The sequence below is a fragment of the Cotesia typhae genome, unplaced genomic scaffold (genome assembly GCF_013202065.1).
Source record: "Cotesia typhae breed Kobodo isofemale line unplaced genomic scaffold, CoteBio_Ctyphae contig_23, whole genome shotgun sequence".
NCBI lineage: Eukaryota > Metazoa > Arthropoda > Insecta > Hymenoptera > Braconidae > Cotesia > Cotesia typhae.
In genome coordinates, this window is record NW_027423729.1 from 118,801 (window position 1) to 142,927 (window position 24,127).

At 29.2% G+C, this 24,127-nt stretch overlaps 1 protein-coding gene across 3 annotated transcripts; it reads left to right on the plus strand.

The window, feature by feature from the left end:
• The first annotated feature begins 2,445 nt into the window (after positions 1-2,445).
• LOC141524914 (cubilin) lies at positions 2,446-20,938 on the plus strand. 3 transcript variants are annotated; one of them, XM_074239087.1, is made up of 4 exons: positions 2,446-2,813; positions 5,288-5,467; positions 11,255-11,469; positions 17,649-20,938. In XM_074239087.1, the coding sequence occupies exons 2-4, from the start codon at positions 5,326-5,328 to the stop codon at positions 19,992-19,994; spliced, it is 2,703 nt and encodes a 900-aa protein (XP_074095188.1). In that variant the 5' UTR covers positions 2,446-2,813; positions 5,288-5,325; the 3' UTR covers positions 19,995-20,938. The 3 variants fall into 3 exon arrangements, with proteins under 3 accessions (XP_074095188.1, XP_074095189.1, XP_074095190.1); XM_074239088.1 differs by lacking the exons at positions 2,446-2,813; positions 5,288-5,467; positions 11,255-11,469 and adding an exon at positions 13,692-14,604; XM_074239089.1 differs by lacking the exons at positions 2,446-2,813; positions 5,288-5,467; positions 11,255-11,469 and adding an exon at positions 15,107-15,183.
• Positions 20,939-24,127: the final 3,189 nt, after the last annotated feature.

The following is a 24,127-nucleotide window of genomic DNA, read 5'->3' on the forward strand; positions in this document are numbered from 1 at the left end:
GGAATGTCTTTTGGGTTGGACAAGTGTGCGGTCGTACACCTGGCGAAGGGTAAGTGCTCTGATACGGGTGGAGATGTCGAATTAGTCGATGGGAGCGTCTTAAGAGAATTAGACGCCGGAGAGTTGTACAGATATCTAGGGATTGAAGAGCGGCAAATGCATGCCGTCTCTGAAGTCCGAACAACTCTTCGCAGTGAGTATGTTAGGAGACTCCGGAAGATCTGGTCATCAGAACTTTCCGGCAAGAACAAAGTCTCAGCTACTAACATGCTCGCTGTCCCGGTCCTACTTTACTCTTTTGGGATCCTGAAATGGCCTCGAAATGAGTTGAAAGATCTCGACATCAAAACCCGTAAAGTCATCAATATGAATCAGAGCATGCACCCTAATTCATCAGTCGCCAGGATGTACCTCTCCCGGAACATCGGAGGAGAGGATTGCAGAGCTTGGAGCGGCTTCACGATCGTTTGGTTCTGGGTTTAACATACGAGGTTGCCAATTTCACAGCAGACGAGGACGACTTCCTGATGCAATTTGTTCATAGTCATGAAAATGCGCGGAAGGGGTCGTTCTTGTATAAGGCAGCAATCTACGCGGCAAATACCTTAGGTCTCGGAGAAATAAACGCTCTCATTGAACTCCCGAAAAAGGAGTTCAAGAGCGTCGTCAGGATAGCCGAGGAAAAAAAAACTCCTCGGTGAACACATGGACAAGTCTATGCACAGCGTGTATTTCAAACACGTCCGTGACCATGGCTTGTCCACCCAGCTGACATTCTCCTTCTTGAAGTCAGCTGGCCTGATGTCCGAGACCGAAGGATTTATATTTGCCTGCCAAGATGGTGTTATCAACACTCTCGAATACCGTAGCAAGGTGCTCCAGGCGCAGCTTCCGGACACGTCCTGTCGGACGTGTAAACAACATCCGGAGACGCTGATGCACCTTTTGTCGGCATGTCCTGTGCTGGCAAGAGGTGCCTACATACAGCGTCACAATGCTGCCCTGCGAGTACTCTATTATCATCTCAGATATAGCTGCGGTATCGATGAGAGACACCAGTGCTGCCTTATCTGCCAGGAGATATTCCGTAGGTTGTTGAGAATGACAGTTCCAAAATTTATTGGAACATACCATTCGCAACAACCCGGCGGATTGACCACAACAAACCTGATATTGTGCTCTTTGACAAGGCTACTCGTGACATTTATGTCATTGAGTTTTCGGCCCCAGCCGAATACAATATCTCGGCCAAAGAAGAGCACAAACACCAGATATATCAGGATCTCCTGTTTGAAATTGGCAAACTGTACCCAGGTTACCGTGTCAAGCTCGTCGTTTTGGTTGTCGGCGTCCTTGGAGGGATGAAACAGTCTTTTGTGTCTTCACTTGCGAAGATACCGGCTTGCAGTTCAGCAGCCGTGTCTCTAGCAGTGCGGATGCAAAAGGCTGTCATTTTGGGATCCCTGCGTCTACTTAGGCAAATGAATTTGGCCTGCTGCACTCACTAACCGCCTTGTTGTGTGGAGTGGTGCAGCAGTAATGGATGGCGCTCAGGCTGGGCCCTCGGAGAGTCGGACTCCGGGGAAAACCACCCTGAGCAATTAATAACAATTAATAACAAATAATAATAATAATAATAATAATAATAATAATAATAATAATAATAATAATAATAATAATAATAATAATAATAATAATAATAATAATAATAATAATAATAATAATAATAATAATAATAATAATAATAATAATAATAATAATAATAATAATAATAATAATAATAATAATAATAATAATAATAATAATAATAATAATAATAATAATAATAATAATAATAATAATAATAATAATAATAATAATAATAATAATAATAATTTGGTTTTCAGTTACGTAATATTATTTATTTGATAGAAAAAAAAATTTTAAACACTAGGGAAATACCTTTTACTCGTGATACAAATAAATTTTTGACATCAAAATATTGCGTGGATTTATTTTTATTATTATTTGCAAGAAAATATTTATCTCTAGAATTTTTTGCATTGCATCTGCAATAAAACAAATGTCCAAAAACATTAATCTCAACTATGTTATTTTTTGTCATTCTTCAGATAAAACTAAAGCGTTTAAAACGATATAAAACTCATAATAATAAAATAACCTCGTTTATTTGTACAGCCTCGAATGAAAATGTATCTTTTTAAGTTTTATTAATTGTTTTCCCACTTGCTGTCCTTTATTTTCTAAAACAATCACAAGTATGTAATAGAAGAAAATCTCTAAAGTTTTTGATCAACAACCGATAAATAGGATAGATAAAAAAGACTTTTTAATAAAAAGAAGAAGAAAAAAAAAAAAAAAAACTAATTATGAAACGCGAAGATGTAAAATTATAAAAAATTAATAAACTAATCAACTGTTTGTATTATTTTATTCTCATAGTCTCCCACCCCGAAGCAAGTATTTCTACTTTAAAAGGGAGCTTGCGCAAGCTTCGACCCGCCAGCAGCCCAATCGTACTTGATGCTCTGAGCTTTCATGTGGCGACCAACTTTCGTAGCAAGTCAATGCTACACACTGGTCTAGTTTGCTCTCGATATCCGAGTGCGTTGCGTTGTTCGTTTATTCACGCGTGTGGCTTTGTTGACAGTGATATATTAATACATTACACATTTTATATTAGTTTATATGATCTTTAGATAGAGTTTTGTTTTATTTTTTTTTTTATTTATTTTTTTATTTTTTCTATTTTGTTTTAATAATAAAATGTTTAAAAAAAGTCAACTTGGACTTGGACACTATTAAGACGACAGGTGATTAAAATAATTTATTTGTTTTTATATAAAAAACAATAGTTAGTTTTTATTAGTTTGAATGTGGACAAGCGTAAATAGATAGTGTAGAATTTAGTTAAATCATCAGATTAAATGACAGCAGGAGAGAGAATGAGAAAGGATGTCGATATAATGGATCGATATAGGCTCCCATGGGAATCATGCTCGCGTGACACATGACAGATCGTAAGCTTTCAAGTGTCGGTTCCACTCATGGTTACACTATTATTTGCGAACTTCAACGAATTTGTGGGCTCAATACGTTTTAAAATATACACATAATTTTCTCATGTTGATGTTTAAGGACATAGGTACATAATATTTATAAAATAAACTTTATCATTATCAATTTTGTTCTGATTATCAATAACGAGCAGAAATAGTAATGCATGTGTTGACGTGCCTATATATATATATATCATTAAAATGGAATCTATCGCGTGCTGACTTTAATTATTATCTTCTCATCAAGATAATCAATCTGCGATCTTATATTGATTTTCTTCATATTATAAAATGTAAATTTACATATTTTTTAGCTTACGCTTAAGTATATACTTTTTTAAATAAATGAATATAATTTTATAATACTCAATTTACAGAGAAACTATAACAACTGTTGAATTTTTCTGAAATATAGAGGTGGCGGGGGAAATGGACTCATTTTTTTTTTAACGTAATTTTCAGCTGTTTGGCACAAGAAAAAAAGATTAAATTCATCGGTTAATCTTAAGGTTTGTTAATATACAAATAATACAAAAATAAAAGGATTGTTGACGCTACTATGAAATTCTCTTCGTGTAGTATCCACTCGTTAAGCTTTATGACATAGTGTGAAAGAAGCTTGTGACAATGGACTAAAAAACAATTTACTCGAGCTGAATAAACTTCTTTGGAATAAGAAAATTATTGTTGTTTTTTTTTTTTTTTTGTTTATTTGATTAATGAGTAACTAACATGAATAACATTAGCCTCAACTATTAACTAAATTTGTAAAAATATAAATAATACAAGTCCTTTATAAATTATATAGTCGAATAATTTTTAGTATGAACCTTTTTATATTCCGCTGTTAAAAAAAAAAAAAAAAAAAAAAAAAAAAAACTTATTCATTTGTTATAAATAATTATTGAAGCCAAAATGTTGACCAGTTCATTTGACAGAAATACTCACACGATAGCTTAATTAAACGAATATTATTTTTAGTTTAACTTTTTGGTTGCTCAAAAAAGCAAAAAAAAAAATGTGTTTTTATTTTATTTTTTACTTTGTCTCGTTTTTTTTTCGTGTAATTAAAAGTCAATGCTACAACAGTATTAGTGTAAAAAGTAACTGAAATAGCACTTTTAGTAAATTATCAAGTGTTCTTTATCGACACTATTAACTGTGTCATGACATTTTTAGTGAATAATTATTAAGCTGGATATTGAGGAATCGAATTTAGATTTTCATCTGAACTAGAATTATATTTGAATCTGTCATATTTTCCTGTCATAATTATTGAATTAAAAGTTTTAAACTGTAAATGTAAATAAATGCTCATATAGGTACTTGAAAATTTTTTTTATTGGCTATAAATATTTAATTTTAAATAGGAATAAAAATTTAATTAATTCACCACATCGGTAATATTTGCATAAATACTTTTTAAGAGAATATGAAAAAAAAAAAAAAAAAATTTATATTAAATGTAAATAAAATATAATGACATATATTTATATAAAATGTATAAAAAAGATTTAGATATTCATTTTTCGTTTCTTTTATACATGGAATACATGGAATACACACAAAGTTTTGTATAGCATAGAATTGAGCTGGCAATGAATGGTAGGAAAAACGGGACGTGCTAGTCCAGCCATTGACGAAGGATAGAAGAGTAAGGGGAAGAAGTGAATGTGAAAATGGATGGGTGAATAGAAATTCTGACCAAAGTAGAAAAGGGATAACGGGGAAAAACTATAGAAACGAGCACAAGGATCAAAGAGAGTAGGGAATCTATACAGACAAATAGAAAAATAACTTTCTGACTGTTGATTTTCCTATTCTCGTTTTAACATCACATTTTTATTTAATAATAATTTTTATATTTCACCTCTCGACAATGTAAGCCGTCAAACAATCATAATATACTACATCAATAAAATATTTATCTTTTGTTGTTTTTCGTTAGTGTGTGTATAGTAAATTTATAAAGGCAATATAAAATATATGCATTGTAATATAAATAAAGATTGAAAGTTTAGAAAATTGAAAAATTGAAAAATTCATTTAATTTATTGTTCTTTTTTTTTTTTTTTTTTTTTGTCAAAACAAATCTACACAAAAAATAATTCAAAACACTCAATTGATGGATTTTTACTTAAATTTATTTTTTGTTAATTGATTTGATAACCCTAGACTAAAAATATTAAAAGAGGTTTAATAAAATAATTTAATCTATTTTGTTAAAGTTTCAACAAAATTCAAATGAGACAACCGAAAAGAAAAGATGATTGACAGTCTTCAAGACTGGAAGAGAAAAAAAAGAATGGTGTTTTTAACTTTACGCATAACTTCAGCCTCATCATGGACATTTCTCGCATTAGTCGCCCTCCTTCTAGTGACTCCCAGTCCCGCAGCTATTCGCAAAGGTAAAAGTAGTTACATATACAAGTTAATAGCTCGTTATCCGCTGTACAAATAGCTTAAATGAATGTGTGGAGCTTCCTAACTAAGTGTTTCGGCTTACTCTGTTAATTTATGACCGCCCCGAAATTGTAACTTGCGAATAAAAATTTGCCTCCATAAACTATGTAATATTTACCCGCTCATAATTTACATCTTGATTATAAATTTACATTATAAATTGCTACATTAATAAGTAAATAAAAAAATAAATAAATAAATAAATAAATCAATAATAAATTTAGAAAAATAATAAAGAAAGTATGAATTTAGTGGATTTGTTAGATAGGATTGTGAAAACCAGTTATTCTGTACACCTTCTAATCCCTTTAAAGGATTTCCTCAGCTTGCCTGTGAAGCTGCGGTTTGGACCAATCCTTCGTCTTAAGTTTAAGTTTTTTTAAGTTATTTTATTTTATTTTTCCACCTCACCCTACTACTTCTCTGACGTTCTACAACTTACCTTCCTAACTCTTTTCTTTTACCTGACTTTTTTCTTTTTTCTTTTTTCTTATCTTGTCCCGTCCCGACGACAAAACTTTTTGACCCGCCGGGTGAACGCATTCAGGGATTTCTAAGTTTAGACTTTCAGTGATAATGCTCACCGCCATACCACCTTCCAAAACTTTAATTCTCACCCATCGGCATTTTGCGCCATTCTTTATGACGTTTTCTCCCCTTTGCTCTTTAAAATTTTTTTATAACTTTTCGACAGTATATATATATATATATATTACAGTATCTATTTTTTAGTTTCAGTTACTTACTGCTTACGTATTTTGTTCTTAAATCTTTTCACATTAAACTTAATTTAAATTATATACATTAGTCACAAACAAAAATTATTTATAAAAGCACCCTGGGAAAAAAAAAAAAAAAAAAAAAAAAAAAAAAGTGAAAAAGGTGAGTGGAAAATTTTTTTTTTCAAGGAAAAGCTTTTTCTGACATATGTAACTTGGACGCATCAGTTAGATGTTGCCATTTATCCCATCCAAAACGTTTACGGAAAAAGAGCTACAAGTTTTATATACCGTAAAATCTTTTATAATTTTTTATCTTCATGTATAATAGTCATTTTTACTTTTATTGTTTTTGCTGTACTAACCATTGTCAGATTTGTTTAAAAAAAAAACATATCATATTTGACCTAGATTTTACAGAAATTAAATAGTACTCTTAATTACTTCTAGCGATAAGTATCATTATTATACCGGTAATTTAGCAGTAGCTTTACTTATTTATATCTAAGAAGAAATATAAAATTAATTAACCCTGCAAAAAAAAAAAGGTTACCCTTTTTGGTATTTTTGAGCTCTAGTTGACACCAAAAGTTAATACTCGGATCTATCCTCAAAATAAAATTCGGATTCAGTCTTTGTACAATACAAAAATTTTTTATTGAGTTTTACAGTTAAATCCTATCTTCCTTGGAATTCTTTCGTTCTATTCCCTACTACAGAGCATTCCATTTCATTACCATATTTTAATGTTTTATAAATCAAAAACATTTTCAATCCGTTTCTCTGTTTGTTATTCATGATTTCTATAAAATTATTATACACAATGAAAAATTAAGTTTTGGCTACTGGATAGCTTGAAAAGATAATTGTTTTTAATCTGAAAAGTTAGCTTTTTAATTAACATTTCATTGAAACAAATAATAAACTGGGTGTCGGTAAATTTATTTATAATCAAGTCAAGTTTTTTTTTTTTTTTTTTTTTTTTTTTTTAAATCAAAAACGTAATTAAAGTTATAATTAGTAGATTGTTGCAATTATATTGTATCTTCAAAGCCAAAACAGTCTAAAAATTTGCATCCACTATCTAAATATAAGTTTTATACATTATTGATATCTTTGTTACTGAATAGTAATTAAATAGTATTTTTAATTTTTCTAGTTTTTGTTTACCTCGTATCAGAGTTTGTAGAACTTGGTAAAAGAAACACAGAATTCTTCGTTGCGATTACAGTGCTTTTCTCTTGAGATGAAACTTTAAAGTTATATAACTCAACGACTAGCTTCTTAACTGGTCGATTTCAAAATCTAATCAGTTTCGAGTCTTAATAGACTTTTGGATTGTTGCATTGGCTATATCTTAGTCAAATAATTAGTTGAGAAGTTATCAGGGTTCAGAAGTTACTAGTATATTTTTAATTTGATCGAATAAATGTCTTCTGAATAATTCAACTGATTCAAATGATACGGCAATCGAGACAGATTATCAAAGTTTATACATCATTTACCTTTAGGATTAATGAGGTGAATGGATTGCAAAATTATTAAACAACCAAACTTGAGGTTTTATTTATTTTTTTTTTTTTTTTAATTAATCAAAAACTGTTGTATAATAATTATTGTTTGATAAAAAAAATTATAAAAAAAATTAGGTAACCATGTATCCGAAATTGTATTTAAAATATTTATCAATCCCCAGCTCGAGGAAAAAATTTTTTCTCAAAATTTAAGTACAAGTATATATCGTATTACTCCTATTGTTGTTATTTGTAATTATTATTATTATTATTAATAATATTTCCTAAGATAACGGATAGTATAATAGATATTTCATCAATATTATTATTATGATGACATAAAGCAGTATAGGATTATAGGAGTATAGGTGTATAGGAGGATTATGTTATTCTTTGAAAGGTCGGCTTAAGCCGTAGCTCAGCTGTGCGGCCTAATTTAGTACGCGCAGATTACGAAAGTCTCATAAGCATCTGAGGCTGACTATACAAAACATTTTACTACTTATGTATAGTATGCATGTAGACTCGGTTCACAGATTCGTTGAAATGCAGGGTCCTTTCTCTGCACTAATTGACATGCTAGGGCATTTTAATCTTTTCTCTCATTCCTATGCAAATTCTAACAGAGTCCTCTTGGATTTAGCCAGGATTTTACAAAGTGGAAAGGATCACAAGTTATATAGGGTGCTGTTCAGACGTGTATTGAACTCAAAAGTTTCACCTAGAGCATACCTTCCACAATCCTCGGATAGTTGTAATATTTAATGCTCGCGTTAAAATTTCAGTATTATATATATGTAAAGATAGTTTAGATATATAATATATATATCTAAACCGACTCGAAAATTTTACCGAAGAAAACTTGGACATGTTAACGTCGCGGTTAACTTATGAATAAATATGAAATGTTAATATACGAACTTTTGAATATAATAACAAGTGCATAAGTAATTATTTTTGAGTTATATATGTGTGTACATCACAAACACACACACTTTTGATTAACATTATGGAAATTTAAAATTTTTCATGATACTGATGTGTTTAATCGTAAAGAAAAATTTTACAATCTATTTACCCAAAGGGGTATATTTTACTGTTACATTTACGCGTGTCTAGTGTAAGTAAGAGTATCATTCTCATCACGCTTGTGGTTTTTTTTTTTTTTTTTTTTAAATATATATATATATATATATATTTTGGAAGCTATTCCCTTTTGGCATGCGGTCAGTTAATTGTGATGTGCACCAGCAATACTTGTCAGTTAGTTCGCGCATATTATTACTACAATACCATAATTGTTTTTTATATCAATATATATATATATATATATATATATATATATATATATATATATATATATATATATATATATATATATATATATATCTACACAAAATAAACCAAGTACCGGTGGTTATACATTGGTATATTCCCTTTCAGCATAATATTGATTTTTTAAAATCATTTAATTGGTTACATAGGAGGGAAAATTCATTGGCTAATAATATTACCGTTTTAATTATAATTTATCGACAGCAATATGAATTATAAATTGAAATAAAATGGAGCAAAATAATAATATTGTGATAGTAAGGGAATTAAAAATGTTAATATGAGAATAGAGTTAAATGATTTTTTTTTTTTTTTTTTTTTTTTTTTTAAATTATTTAACTGAAAAGAAAGCCAACGTTCCATTAACATTATTTTATGCTCTGTAGGGTACTATCGTTCATCCATACGATGCGCTTTTCATCCCCTCGCGTTTATTATATTGCTAGCATGGCCTGAAGGCATGTAATAAGTGACTATAGCTGCTTGCGCACCACAACGCGAGGAGAAAAAAATAATAAAACAAATAACTAAAGCAAAAAATCATTGGGGACGAAGGAAGATGCTGATAGAGCAAAATAAAAAAGAAATGAAAATAATGCAAAAACAAAAGAAAAGGTAAATCTATCGATCGTCAGTGACCCGCATTTGTGACGTTGCAGGCTTTTACACAAAACAAAAACTTTTTTTTTTTTTTTCCCCATTTTATGTTCGCTTGAAAAAGGAAAATTTTACTAGTTATTTCCTCTACAACTTTTATAATTTATTTATTTTTACATCACGTTAATCTTGTATATAAAAAAAAAAATAATGGATATAAAATGTTTTATATTTTGCAATAAATTTTAATTACTAATGATAAGAGTTTGAAAAAGTAAACGTAGTTTAATTTTTTTTTATAAATTAATATTATTTTTTTTATTATTACAATACATTATAAATGTTGACAATGTAAATATTTGATAGGATGCACTTTCTAACATAGTTTAAAATGTGCGACAATGTTCTCACCCCATACTAGCACGTCTACTGCTCAAATACTTGATGTGGCTGACCGTGCGCAACTACTGAATTTTATATTGTTATCTCCGGAACTATTTTTACGATCGATTTATTATTCTTCACTTGACTTTTGTGTGACATTAAACAACTACATAACACCGAAATTATAGTTTTAAAACGTAAAATAAAATCCAAGTACCAATCAAGTCAATCCAATTCATTTAATTATAAACCAGATTTAATATAATTAAACTAATAAAGTTACCCATCGTTATATTTTTATTGTTGATTTTTGTACAGTCAATTGGGGAAAAAAAAAAAAAAAAAAAAACCAGATTTTTTTTTTTCCTTTTTTCATTCAATCAGCAGAAATGAAAGAAAGAAAGAGAGAGGCTATGTTAGCTTTTGACGCTTGACAATGTAACGAGGAGGTCGAATATCGATTTCTTTCTTACCGAAATTCTCCCAGGACTCATTCTCTTTTGTTCTTCTTCTTTTTCTTCGTGTACTCTTTCTGCTGTACCTATTTATTCTATTTTATTCTGCACGTTTGAAAGCTACACTGTACTTGACCGTTATTCGGGCTTTCAGCGAAAACACGAGCTTTGCTTTTCTACGCTGACCTCATCCGCTTACTCAACTTCACGAAATGAACATCAATGGAAATTACAAACGGTTAAATTCTCCGGTAAGTTTGGAAGTTCTATTAAAAAAAAAAAAAAAAAAAAAAAAAAAAAAAAAAATAAGAAAAAATGATAGGTCATAAGAAGAAAAAGACGTAAAGAGGTTTCAAGTTTAAAATAAAACTAAAAATAAAAAGAAAAGAATATAAAATAGAAAACGATTGAAGAGCAAACGTGCTTGGGCGACAGCGGCTTTCAGCATCACGTTCCATGTGGCGCTCGACGCGTCATGTCGGTCTTATTACTTGGATATACGTGCATGCATCGTCACGCTTTGAATTACACGACATTCCGACACTTTACTTTTCTCTCCACAATATACTGAATCGCTACAATACTTTATATAATTTATTTTCAATGGGTCTCATTATTTTTTTTTTTTTTTTTCGATTTACAATATTATTTTACCGGGACTTTTGTCAAACCGAATGATAATTACATTTTGTTTTTTTACATTATATTTTCTTTGATTTGTTTTGCAGCAGAACGAGATCATTGCAATAAAACTGTCGATATCTATGAAGACGTTTCTAGCCCAGCTGTTACTTCTGGGACTTGGGGTAAACCTTTAACTTGTTGGTATCGGTTTCGAGCATTTCGTGGCACTCCTCGAGACTGGATCCTTAGAGTGCGATTCAAAAAATTCAAAGTCGGAGTACTCGCTAATGCTACTCACTGTCTTGGAGGTTTTTTACAAGTGAGTATATGCTAATATGCTAAAATATTTTTTAGAAATTTTTAGAGGGTCATTCCACATCACGGATTACTCGTCAAGCGATCGTAATGATTGATACTTGAAACGTTTAATTACTCGAGTTAAAACGCGTCGCGAATATACTATATCTGTGTGAGCAGTTGAAAATTTGATGGATGATCATCAAATTACTTTGTTACAAATATCGAGCTTTTACATTTTTAGTATTAATTATTTTTTAGTACAGTCCAATTGATTTTAAAAATTCTTTTCAATAGATTTTAAAGTTTTTGATAAATACTTGGGTTTTAAAATCACCGAAAAATCATATTTTTATAACGCATGTTCAAAATATAATACCCGAACAATTTTTTTTTTAAAGTGTTTCTTTTAATTACCAATTTTATTAATTGGTTATTTTTGGTTATACCAAAAATAATTGAATATTGTTTTTCATTTATAATTATAACAAAATAACTAAACAATTGAAAAGTGAAAAGTGAGAACAGTAATTTATACTTTTTGGAATATTAAAAAATTAATATATTCTATAGCATTTATTATAACGTATTTATACTTGAAAGAACACTAATATAGATATAACACTCAATATTTTATTTGATAGAAACAATTAAATTTATTCTCAGTGAACTCAGCAAAAGCGGTTGTAACATATTTCGAATAGGAAAATAGATTATCTGTTTTCTCATTTTACTTTGCTCTACCCATATACAATGGGTGCAATGGAGATAATGTTGCTATATGTAAATGAGGAGCCTCGAAATACAATATTCCATTATTTTCGGTTTATATAATTAGCTTTACTTACAATGTTTAATATGATATATATAGGATGATCGATATATCATTTTCGTTTATTTCATTTGTTTCAATAAGTTTTATGAGTAAAATACCCTTCGAAATAAAAAGATTCTGAAACCAGCGACGTTAGCCGAGTGGTAAAAAGCATATTGTTACCCATTAGTAAGCTCCTCGAAATCACTATTCAATTAAGTTAGTTTGTCTATCAGTAAAAAATCAAAACCTTATACAAATGTCAAATAAAAAAATTCATCGAATGATGATGATGATTTTGATAAAATAAAAAATTTCTATTTTTCGAATAGATTTAAAATTTTATTTATTGAATTCGATAATATAATTATATTTTGATTTAATTAAAACATAAATCTTTGATTTCCTTTAAAAAAAAGTAAATTAAAACTGTTAAAATCAATACTTTTGTTTAATAAATTTCTATAATTGATTTATACACTGGGAATGTTTTTCGAGTATCCTATTTTTTGCTCATCTATAAAGTATTGATCTATATGGGTATATTCAAGGTATTCTTACCGTGAACTGCAAAGTAACAGAAGAAATAAAAAACCAAGTAAAGCTTATAATTTTTTTTGTGCCGAGAATGGTCTGTCTCATACAATTTTTTTTTTAGCAATTTTTTTGAATTGTTAAAATCTTGTTGTTGAAATCTTTTCCATTGATTTATTCTATTTGATTTATAATCTAAAGAATTTTCTATAAAAATTTGGATATTATAAAACTCTAATACACTGCAATAAACAAAAAAAAAAGCAACTGACAAGACTGAAGATTTAAAATTAAATTTAAATGTAATGATACATAAATTTAATAATTTAAAAAATTTTCCACAGTCTTAAATAGAAACTCATAAAATCTAATATCCGACACGGAATTGTTCGTTCAATAAATCTGTCTCTAGTCCGTGATATTACTGCTATCTCTCTAAAAAAAAAAAAAAAAAAAAAAAAAAAAAAAAAAAAAAAAAAAAAAAAGTATATTTTCACGCTCAGATTAGTTTTCTCTTCCTTTAAATTAAAATGTCGAGGTAGGAAAAAAAAATGAGTTTAGAAATTGAAATATTTAAACAAAGAAATTTAAAGCTGTCATGAAAGAATGATGTATTACTCATCGCGGTGATATATAAACTTTGAAAATCTATATATGTAGATCATAGATTAGTTTGAGAAATATGTGATGTAGTTGTATATAATATTGTCCGTATCCTGCAGAGCTATGGTGGACATTACATTCAAATAATTTCAAAGCACAACTTCGAACTTGGTTGTTAGACTCAATATTCAGTGTGCAATTTCAACAGAATAAAAATAAAATATCCTGAAGAAAGCAAATAAAAAACGAATATATAAAAAAAATATTTAATACTTAAAATTCCAAGTAGTAAAGCAATTTAAAGTTAACCAACTTGGATTTCATTTGAATAAATACTTTATACATAAAGTTATTCATGGATATTAATGCCGACGTCAACTGATTTTTATAAATAAATAAATAAATAAACAAATATTTTTGCTCTTTTAACTATAAAATATTTTCCTCTCTAGATTTTATAAAATTTATTATGTTCTCAAAATTGCAGTACCATTGGTTTGATATTAAATCAATATAGTTGCATAGGTGGACAGAAAAAAAAAATTAAAAATTAAAAAAAAAAAAAAAAAAAAAAAAAAAATTGCCGTTTCTTTTTTATTAATTTTTTTACCCATACTTTTAGAATTCAATTTATAAACTCACACTATAGATTTACAAAAGCCGTTTTTGATTGCATGGGCATGGCGCTGCGAAACTATGTTCAATATTCATCATGTTATCGATATTACAAAATATAACTGTTAGTTGTCGTGTACAAATGTAGCTTGAAAAATTGCTAACCTCTCGCGGCTTTTACAATAATTTATTAACACAAATTGTCAGTCGTGAAATAAAAATCAATTTCTAAATAAAATTTATCACGTTAAACATTTAAAAAAATATATTAATTTTTTTTGGTTGTTAGTATTAAAGGATATAATAAATAGCTGGTGATATTAATCTTGATTGAAAAATGAAAGTTATTATAAAAGCTTTTATCTAAGTCTAAAGGGCAGCTATAGATTTAAATGTAACTCTATATAGTTAAATTTGAATGTATACAAAACAACTTTTGCATGTAGGATCGTATATACGGTAGTTTCAAATGTGTGAATTTTTATCCATATATATACACAGAGTAACACAGAGTATATACAAATGCAATGGAACAGGAGCATAGAGTGAGAAACCTGCCAGAGATTAATGATATTTCCTGGACGTGGCAAGGTATATATGGAACTAACGTTGTTGCGAAAAACTTATATCTTCACGTTTTCATGTCATGTTTTCAAATGAATAATTAACAACTCTAACAACTCTACCCCACTTTTATATAATAATGATGAAAATTAAAATAATTTTATTAATTACTTTTCTACATTTTTACTCGTTAGTAAAAATATTTCTGACATTATATTCATTTTTCAATTAATAATTTTTTTTTGTAAAACCGTAAAAATACGCAACTGTAAATCTATAAATATATAGATTTTTTTTTTTTTTTTTTTTTTATATTAAAATCCCTTAACTCCCTTTGTGTATGACATTTTTAAAAAAGTTTTAAAAACAAAAAGCTTTCCTTTGGCAGATTTTTAGATTTTTCATAAAAATAACATTTATATATATAATAATTTATATTTTTAATAATCTATGTTAATGTAAATTTATATTTATAACATTAAATGCAGCAAGTACTCTCTAAGATAATATATACAACTTTTTATAGTGATATATGTATAGTATATGTGAATGGAGGCTGTACTATCTGTCTAATTATTTACATACGTGATGCGCTTGCAATCTAAGGTAATCCTGTTTACATATTTATTATGCGCTTTAAAACGACTCTTCTATTTTGTCTAAATCGTTGATTTACTATAATGAGATTATATTTGATTTTATTTTATTCAAGTACATAACAACCCAATGTAACCAATGTATTATGCCATCAAATTACACAAGTTACTAATAAAGTTCCAAGTCTTTACTATTATTGATATTTGCATCTTGTTCTCATTATAAAATTTTGGAATATTAGTTTGGAAATGCTTATGGAATACTTGACCGTAAAGTTATAGAGTTATGTCCCTAAGGGGTCAACTAAGTTATTCACTTGTAATAAATAAATAAATTATATAATACTCAGAGATGATAGAATCGATAATACGTATATCTTGATAAATTCAATCCACAATAGAACTGTCATTGTCATCATCATTATAAACTATTATAGACAAATTTGAGTTTAAAGTATATTTAGTAAATCAAATTGAATATTATTCAATTATTCTCAGTCTCAGGACCTGTAGTTGACGCAGACATTACAATAATCGACGTTTTCTCAGACAACCTGGTGCATTATTATATGCCGCTGCCTGAATCCAACGACGCACGAAATTGAAAAATAGTCCATGATTTACTATAATACATGTAACTTTTTCCATTTCAAATGCAATTTTCATTTTCAATTATCCTCTGAATAGTAATGATTATTTGTAAACAACAGAGCTTTTTATTTATACCCTAAAAAGTTTACTGTTCAATCCGAGATATTTTCTGCATTTAATTTTCATAACTTTGATAAAAAACAATAATAAAAGTGTTATTTCTGAAAATAATTATTTATATCAAAGAAAATTTCAAATTTAATGAGTTTTTAAAAAACTTTAGTTTACTTTTGAGAAGACAAAAAAATGAGGTTATGCTTAATTATCATATGGACAAAAGAATAAATGAAAATATGTATATAGAGATGGAAAAAAAAAAAAAAAAAAAAGTTTGTAGTAATTGAACAACAAAAAAAATGTGAGGCGATGAGAGTACGAAATCAGGGACCACCGGATGCAATTCCAGGCTTGGTCTTACCCTCAAGCTTACTCTTCACTCTAAAGTATACTTCTTTCTATTGCACGTTCTACGCTCGGAAAAATACTTGCATAAGAGAGAGTTTAGCGTGTTGTAATTAAATATGCCATGCACGCGGTTACAGTGTAGACGAGTTAACTGGAGTTGAATCTTCAAGCACGTAGTTTGAATGGACCATTGCAGAATCAAATTGCTGGTACGAGTATACCATACGGGGAAAAAAACATATATATATATATATATATATATATATATATAAATGTTAATCAATATTTAAAAATTTTTTTTTCATAAAAAAAATGGCATATATTTTTGTATTAAAATTATTATTATTATTATTATTATCATTTAGTATTACTAACTCGAAATGTAGAATTTAATAACACATTCTTTTAATAAATTTAATTACATAAAATAATAGTAATTATAATATTGGCAATAATACTTATAAAATCGAGTAAATTGGATGCTATTGTTAATTCACTAGCAATAAATCACGAATTATTAATTAAAATAATTTTAGTGAAAATAATAACGAAGAGCAGCTTGATAAGGGTAAGCAAAAACATAACATCGAATTTGTGGGAAACGCACGATTCGCAACGCCTAATTAACGCGTAACAATTGTAAACTCGGTAGCCAAATCAACCGGACGTAGAGCTGAGCACCATTGACGCTACACGAAATTGCCCGAAGGATACACATCCAAATCTGTACACCCCTTTCACACAATTTTGCTTTTACAAAGGACGTTTCACGCACAGCTCGTGAATTCATGGTTGGCTCAATTTCATGTATAACCATTAAATCCCTTATTAATTAAATTAATTAAATTATATTGGTTAAAAATTAAAAAATTACTACATATTTAAATAAATAAATTTATATATATATATATATATATATATATATATATATATATATATATATATATATATATCTGATGAAATATTAAATACACATACTTAGTGTGATTAACTTTTCTTATTATAAAACATAATAAATTTGATTAAAGTAGATTACTGAAAATATAAAAGAAGAGAAAGAGAACTAACGAGTAAACTTAACGATGACTGTGGAAGCCCTCGGGTGATATGATAATTTGCTCCGAGTTAACGAAGCTCCAATAGCATGTATGCCGGATATTAAATGAGAACGGCTGGTAGTTGGCGCCCGTAGCAAACCAATAGAGTATTCTATCGTTTGCCGGAAGCTCTGTTATGTCACTACGAAAGACAGTGGATTCAATTTGGGTATTAAGTTTAGAGACAAGAGTTCTCTTGAGATAGTTAAAAATTTTTATAAAATTACTATTTTGTACATTTTAATAACTAACTAGCTAATTATTTAATTTTAATTTTATCTAAACTAATTACAAGTAATCTAATGGTATTTTTATGTTACAGATTATAGATGGAAATACTAAAACATCAGTGAGTAACCGGAAGGAGCCAGGAGTCTTTTGTGGAGAATCTGAACAACCTCAAACATTCATATCGGAAACCAGTTTTGTACGGGTTCTCTTTCATGCTGACAATTTCACAGATCAGACTTACTTTAGCTTTGATTCGAGAGCTGAACAGCAATTTGAGGTTTACCTTCGGTATGGTCAACATCCTGAGCTTTATCCTAATCGCAGAGGTGTAGTTGTACCTGGAAGTTATTGCGAACGTGATTTCAAAGACTGTCGACTTCAGACATGTTATGTACAAAGTCCTGCTTACCCTGGCATATATCCTCGAGCACTTCATTGCAAATACAAACTTAATACTAGACAACCTTTCATAAAACTATACATTGAAAATGAAGAGTTTAATATAGATGGCCAACGATGTGAAAATATTATGACATGTCCAATGCGACCAATAAGTTCTGGATCCCAACACTGCCCTTTTGACTATATTCGTGTTTATGATGGTATTAATGAGACAGCCCCAGTAATTGGAACTTTCTGCGGTATGGGAAAATTTCCTTACAGTATAATTGGGACCAGTGCCGATCTTTATGTTGAATTTGTATCTTCTCCTGCTGGACCACTTTTAAATACTGGATTTCATTTCAATGTTGGTAATTGGCCAGCTCATGTTGAAACAGCGGGAGTTAAAAACGGTAGTTGTGATTGGCTTTTAAGCAGTGATAATCTTTTAAATGGAGGTGAAGGAATATTTTTATCAGTAGCCCATTGGTATCCTCCGCACACAAGTTGTACGTATCTTTTGAGAGGTCGCCCGGGAGAAATTGCTAGGTTATATTTTCCTAGTTTTCGAGTCAATCGAATTGAATCACCTATTCAACCATATGACGGTGATTGTGGTGAAAGTCTCACCCTTTATGATGCCAATTGGCCAGATGATGCTAGAATCATAAAAACTTTTTGCGATACTTTCAGCAAACCTATGGAAAAGCATGATTTTGTTTCAACATCCAATGCTATGTTTGTTAGATTTGAAAGTAAAACTGGAAGTTATTCTGGTAGCTCACTGTATTATTGGGCACATTATGATTTTTTCAATGCCAGTAGATTTGGAGAACCTCTACCTAATACCGAGTGTGACGAAATATTTACCTCATGGAAAGCTCATTCTGGACAACTTCGTTCACCTCTCAACAGTCTTTTATATAAACGATCAGGTGATCCACCAAATGATTTGTCATGCACCTATACCTTTATAACCGATAAAAGATTATTTGCAAGAGTAATACTGACCGTTGAATCGGTAACTTTCAAAGACAATCCTTATGCTCAATGCAATCATTGTTGGGACAGCCACGCTGATAAAGTGATTGTACGTGAACCAAATATTGAAGCAGACAAGGGTCATTGCATATGTAAATTGAGTTCCCCTACGCCCCCCTTGAAAGTAGTTTCTCGTGGAGAAAAGTTAGAGCTTAAATTTTTTGTTGATGGCAGCCATGCTGCCCCGAGTTATTTTAAGCAATCATCAGCACTCTTTAAAGCAAATTACGAATTTGTCCACAGTCCACTCTGTGGTGCAGCTTTATTACCACCAGCAACTGACGGGGAGATTGAGTTTCCCAGCTATGAAGCTCTTAGTTACGTCAGCCCTCCTCGGTCAATCAAGTGTATTTGGGAGCTACGAGTCAATCCTGACAAAGATTTGTGGTTACACTTTGACAAGATTAAGTTTGCATCTAGGTCTTGCGAGGATGGAAAGTTGGAAATATTTTTAGCCAGTATAACGGAACCTTACTTAGCGATTTGTGGGGAGAATGTCAGTAATGTCAGAGAAATGCCAATATTTTCTGCAGTACAATTAGGTCAGCCGAGAATACCAGACGGCGAGCCACCTCCTGTTGTTATACAATTCACCGGATCGATGGCACCGGCGAGGGTGGCATTCAAGATTGCTTGGACGGAGCTTTTTCGACTACCTCGAGATACCAGCGGTCAACTTAACACTCAAAAACTACAAGAGTGTGGATTTCAGTGTCCACGTAATACCGGCTGCATACCTGAGCGTCTTTTGTGCAATGGTATCGTAAATTGTCCAAACATAAATTTCCCGTCAGTTGGACTCAATATCAGTCTAGTCGAGCCTAATGACGAGTCTGATGAGATTTGCGGAGGCCCGATATCAAATAATAATAACAGCGTTGTTGGCCCTGCAGGGTGGGCAGGAGCTGTTTTCGGCGCCAGCCTAGCAGTTATTCTATCTCTCACTTGTCTCATTGTTGTTTGTCGATTTTGTAGACGTCGTTCACGCTCTCGGAATATTCACGTACCGTATTAGTCTCCCGTAAAGTGATATGTTTGCCAGGGATTATCCTATCAGCTGTTACCGTTACAATTACAATTACAGTTACAGTTACAGTTACAGTTACAGTTGCCGTGATACTACTGTTGGGTACTAAAAATTTGTCAATGTCGCTGCTGTACATTTTTTTTTTTTTTTTTTTTTTTTTTTTTTTTTTAAATGGATATACATCTAATTCCATCAATTTAATGTATCCTACAGTTAGAGTGAATTTAATAATAATAATAATAATAATAATAAGCGATTATTTTCGCTACTGTTGTATAAATCTAAATATTGAATGACTTTATATCATCATGGTACAACGATATTACCAGAATGCTGTAAATTCAAAAATTTATAAATATTAAATATAACAATAGTCTTTTATTTTAATTATCATTATTTCAGTTATTTCTGCCGAAGTAACGACGGCTATTATGTATAATAATAATAATAATAATAATAATAATAATAATAATAATAATAATAATTTCAATCAATTTATTAGAAATATAATTATCAAATAGTGTTTATTTATAAGATGACAACAATTTATAGACATTTAAATGACTAGCGAACTCCGACAATAAATTTGGCACCGCTGGTTAACATAAATGCATATTATAGTAATTGTAAAAGATTAAATCATCATCATTTATATTATTATTATTATTATTATTTTATTATTTTGATACGCGAAAAAAAACTATTATCTTCAAATTTTTGTATGTATATAAGTATATAAATCGTTTTGCGTGGTTTACTTGTAGAGTTTGTTCATAAAATAAAAAGAGAAAAAAAAAAAAAAAACCACATTTGTTAATCTATAGTTAAAATATCCTATTAACTCATCTTTATGCAATCATATTATAGTCCTACTACATCTCATGTAATTATTGTATTGATAATTATATTTTCTACCAATAAAGAGAACTTTCACGTTAAAAATTAGTATAATATTTTTTAATATATAATATGTACAGAATAAGAAACAACTTAGTGAATAATACCATAAGCTTACATCATATTTAGATAAATCAACAGGAATATGTTTATCACTAATTTTATGTAAATTACCACAGCGTAACTTTATAATATATAATAATTAATAACGTATGCATTTCTGTCTATCATTCTGCAGTCACGCTGAAATTGACAAATTTTTTATCAACATAAAATATTACTAACATCAACATCTGCCGGCTGCTGAATATTTATCTTTTATGCATAATAAATCATAATTAATAAAATAAAGTAGAATTCAAGTAGTACAAATATTTACTAAATGTATTTAGTTCGCTTTTACAGTAGAAGAAATTTTTTCTCAGAGTAAATTTCTTGGACGGTTGGACTAGTTTTATTAAAAATTTTAACTTTATACAAATAAAATTATTATACGGATTGCAACATCCCTGATCAAAGAAACGAATTAAAAATTATTGGAAATAACGAAATTTTTAATGTATTTTTAATACTACTATAACTATGATAAATATTTTCGTCTTAAAATTGAAAATAATATGAGAAAATACTTTAAGCAGATATTTTTAAATAATTGAATGCCTCAATTTTCAAAAAACTAATGTGATGTATGGATTCAGCGCATCAAAATACAAAAAATAAGCTTTATTAAATCCACTGACAAAATTATACGAAAGCAATACCGCGTCTAGACTAAGATAAAGTCTTATCGTACCATATCTGTGGAAAGTATCAACCGATTGAAATCGGATTTGTGGTATTGGAGATAAAAGGGTTTATATTGATTTACATCTTATAAAATTCTTTAAGATTTTTTCGGTCAGCCTAAACAATTAATCGTTTTTCCTATTTATTTTTTTTGCAATTTAAGTAAATTTATTACAAATCAATATTCGGCTAAACTCGTATAACTTTTACGTGATAGTACTTCACTTAAAATAATTGAAAAACTTAAACAATAGACAAGTTAAAAGGTTATAATAATGCTTGCAGAGAATATCGAATTGTCTTCAGGCTTGAACGAGGACTTTAAATTATTAAAATAATATCCTTCAAAAGAACACCGTATTCAGTAAGTATTTACTATATTGACTAAGTGTTGTCAATATAAATATCAACGTATGCAAGTGTTTCTATTTAATCTCTATTAAATTCAAAATTGAACCATAATTACCATGATAACTACTTATTATCAACGGATGTCAATCACCCTTAATTAAAAATTCTTTTCTAAATTTAATTTTGTTCTATTTTGACGTTTAAACAAACTTCACTACAGTAAGATTTAATTCTGCTAAATAAAAACACTATAAGGTTTAAGTAGGATAAGTCGCTTTTCAACTGAAGCCGTAATCCGGGTTGGATTAAGGATTATGTAATATCGAAATAAATTTCAATCATTTCAATGATTTGACGAATAATATGTTATTTAATAATATGTTGTTACTTGAGATAAGCTCAAAAGAAAATAACAACATATTTAATAATTGAAAAAAAAAAAAAAAAAAAAAAAAAAAAAAAAAAAACATTTGCGTGGGTGGCAATAAGGGAACAATTTTTGGCAATGAAAGCTTCAAGTACAAATATCGTGCGACAAATGCCAAAAGGATATTTTAAATTTAGAACAATTAACTTTTAAACTTAAGTTTAAATTTTGTACGTTAAAATGTATTTATCACGATTTTATTTTCATAAAATTTTCACTATTGTAAATGATATTTCTTCATGCAACAGGTCTACTTAATCTTTAAATTATATACCTTCAACAATACCGTATATCTATAAAAATAAAAAAACACTTACCGTCTCATGTGAAGATATTATTTCACCCCTTCAATAAATATATATAAGAGATCATATAATAAAAAAAAAAAAAAAAAAAAAAAAAAAAAAAAAAAAAAAATCGTCTCCTCGAAAACTTGACGTGCACGTACAATTTAGTAGATCGATACTTGATTTTCCCCATCAGTTCGATATTTTAAACTTTTTCACTTTATTATAGAAAATATTATTGAAATATATAACCTAGCAAACGATATTAAATTATTATTCATATAACACAACACTTTTAATCACTATCATCACTCAAGTATATAATAATTTCATGAATTTATACACAAAGAAACAACTTGGATCGATCTTAATAATTGATGTAAAAAATTTCTATTCATATTTATTTAAATGACATATCACACGGCAGACCGAAATGCCATCAAAAAGTAACTTGATTATTTTGAAATAATAAAAATATTTTCTATTATTTTCAAGATTGACTCAAGAGTTAAATTTTCTTAAAAGTTGACATTTCGAGTCTTTACGAGCCCATTCCTAGCCGGTCCCATCTTTTTCTCGTGTCGCTCTCACGGTGAAATACGGTACTATCCTTGTTGCACTCGTGATGATGAAGCTAATTGTAGTTTATGTTTTTTTTTTTTTTTTTTTTTAAACAAATGAGAATTTTGAAAAAAAAAAAAAAAACGCTCTAATATGAAATAGATAATTAAAAAATCTTTTACGTAGTAGAGCATTTTTTTTTCGAAAATCTTGTTTGTTTAGAAGAGAAATGAAAAGCTGCAATCATAGGAAGGACCGGCTCTTCGCTCTTCATCTATATACAGGATAGTACCCGAGTGCACAATATATATATATTCCAATACGACTAGACACATTACAATATTATAAAAGTTATATTAAAAATTAAAAGAAATTACGTTGTTTACGTAAATAATAAATGTAAAGAACTTTAAAAATAGCATGTTAAAACCTGAAAAACTTGGGAGTCTGATGTAAATCTGACTTATTTGGGAAATCGGAAGAAAATCATTGATATAGCATTCCAAAAGTAGCAATTTATAATTATTCTCAGAGTAGCGGAAAGTTACAAATGTAAGTTATAGTGTTTTGCTATAAACTTGGATAAAAACTATTTAATTAAGAAATGAAAATGGAATTTTTAAGAGTTACGATGATAGTCATTATAGAGTAGGTTTCAACTAGCTTTTACTTATTGCAAGTTAATAACTTAAGTTTTCGCACCAAACTGGTCAGGTGGAAACTGTTGTCAGGACACTCCATTTGGGAGATTGGTTTCTGCAGTAGCTCTCACAGAATGTTAATCTTGTTGTATAACCAGAGAACTCAGGGGT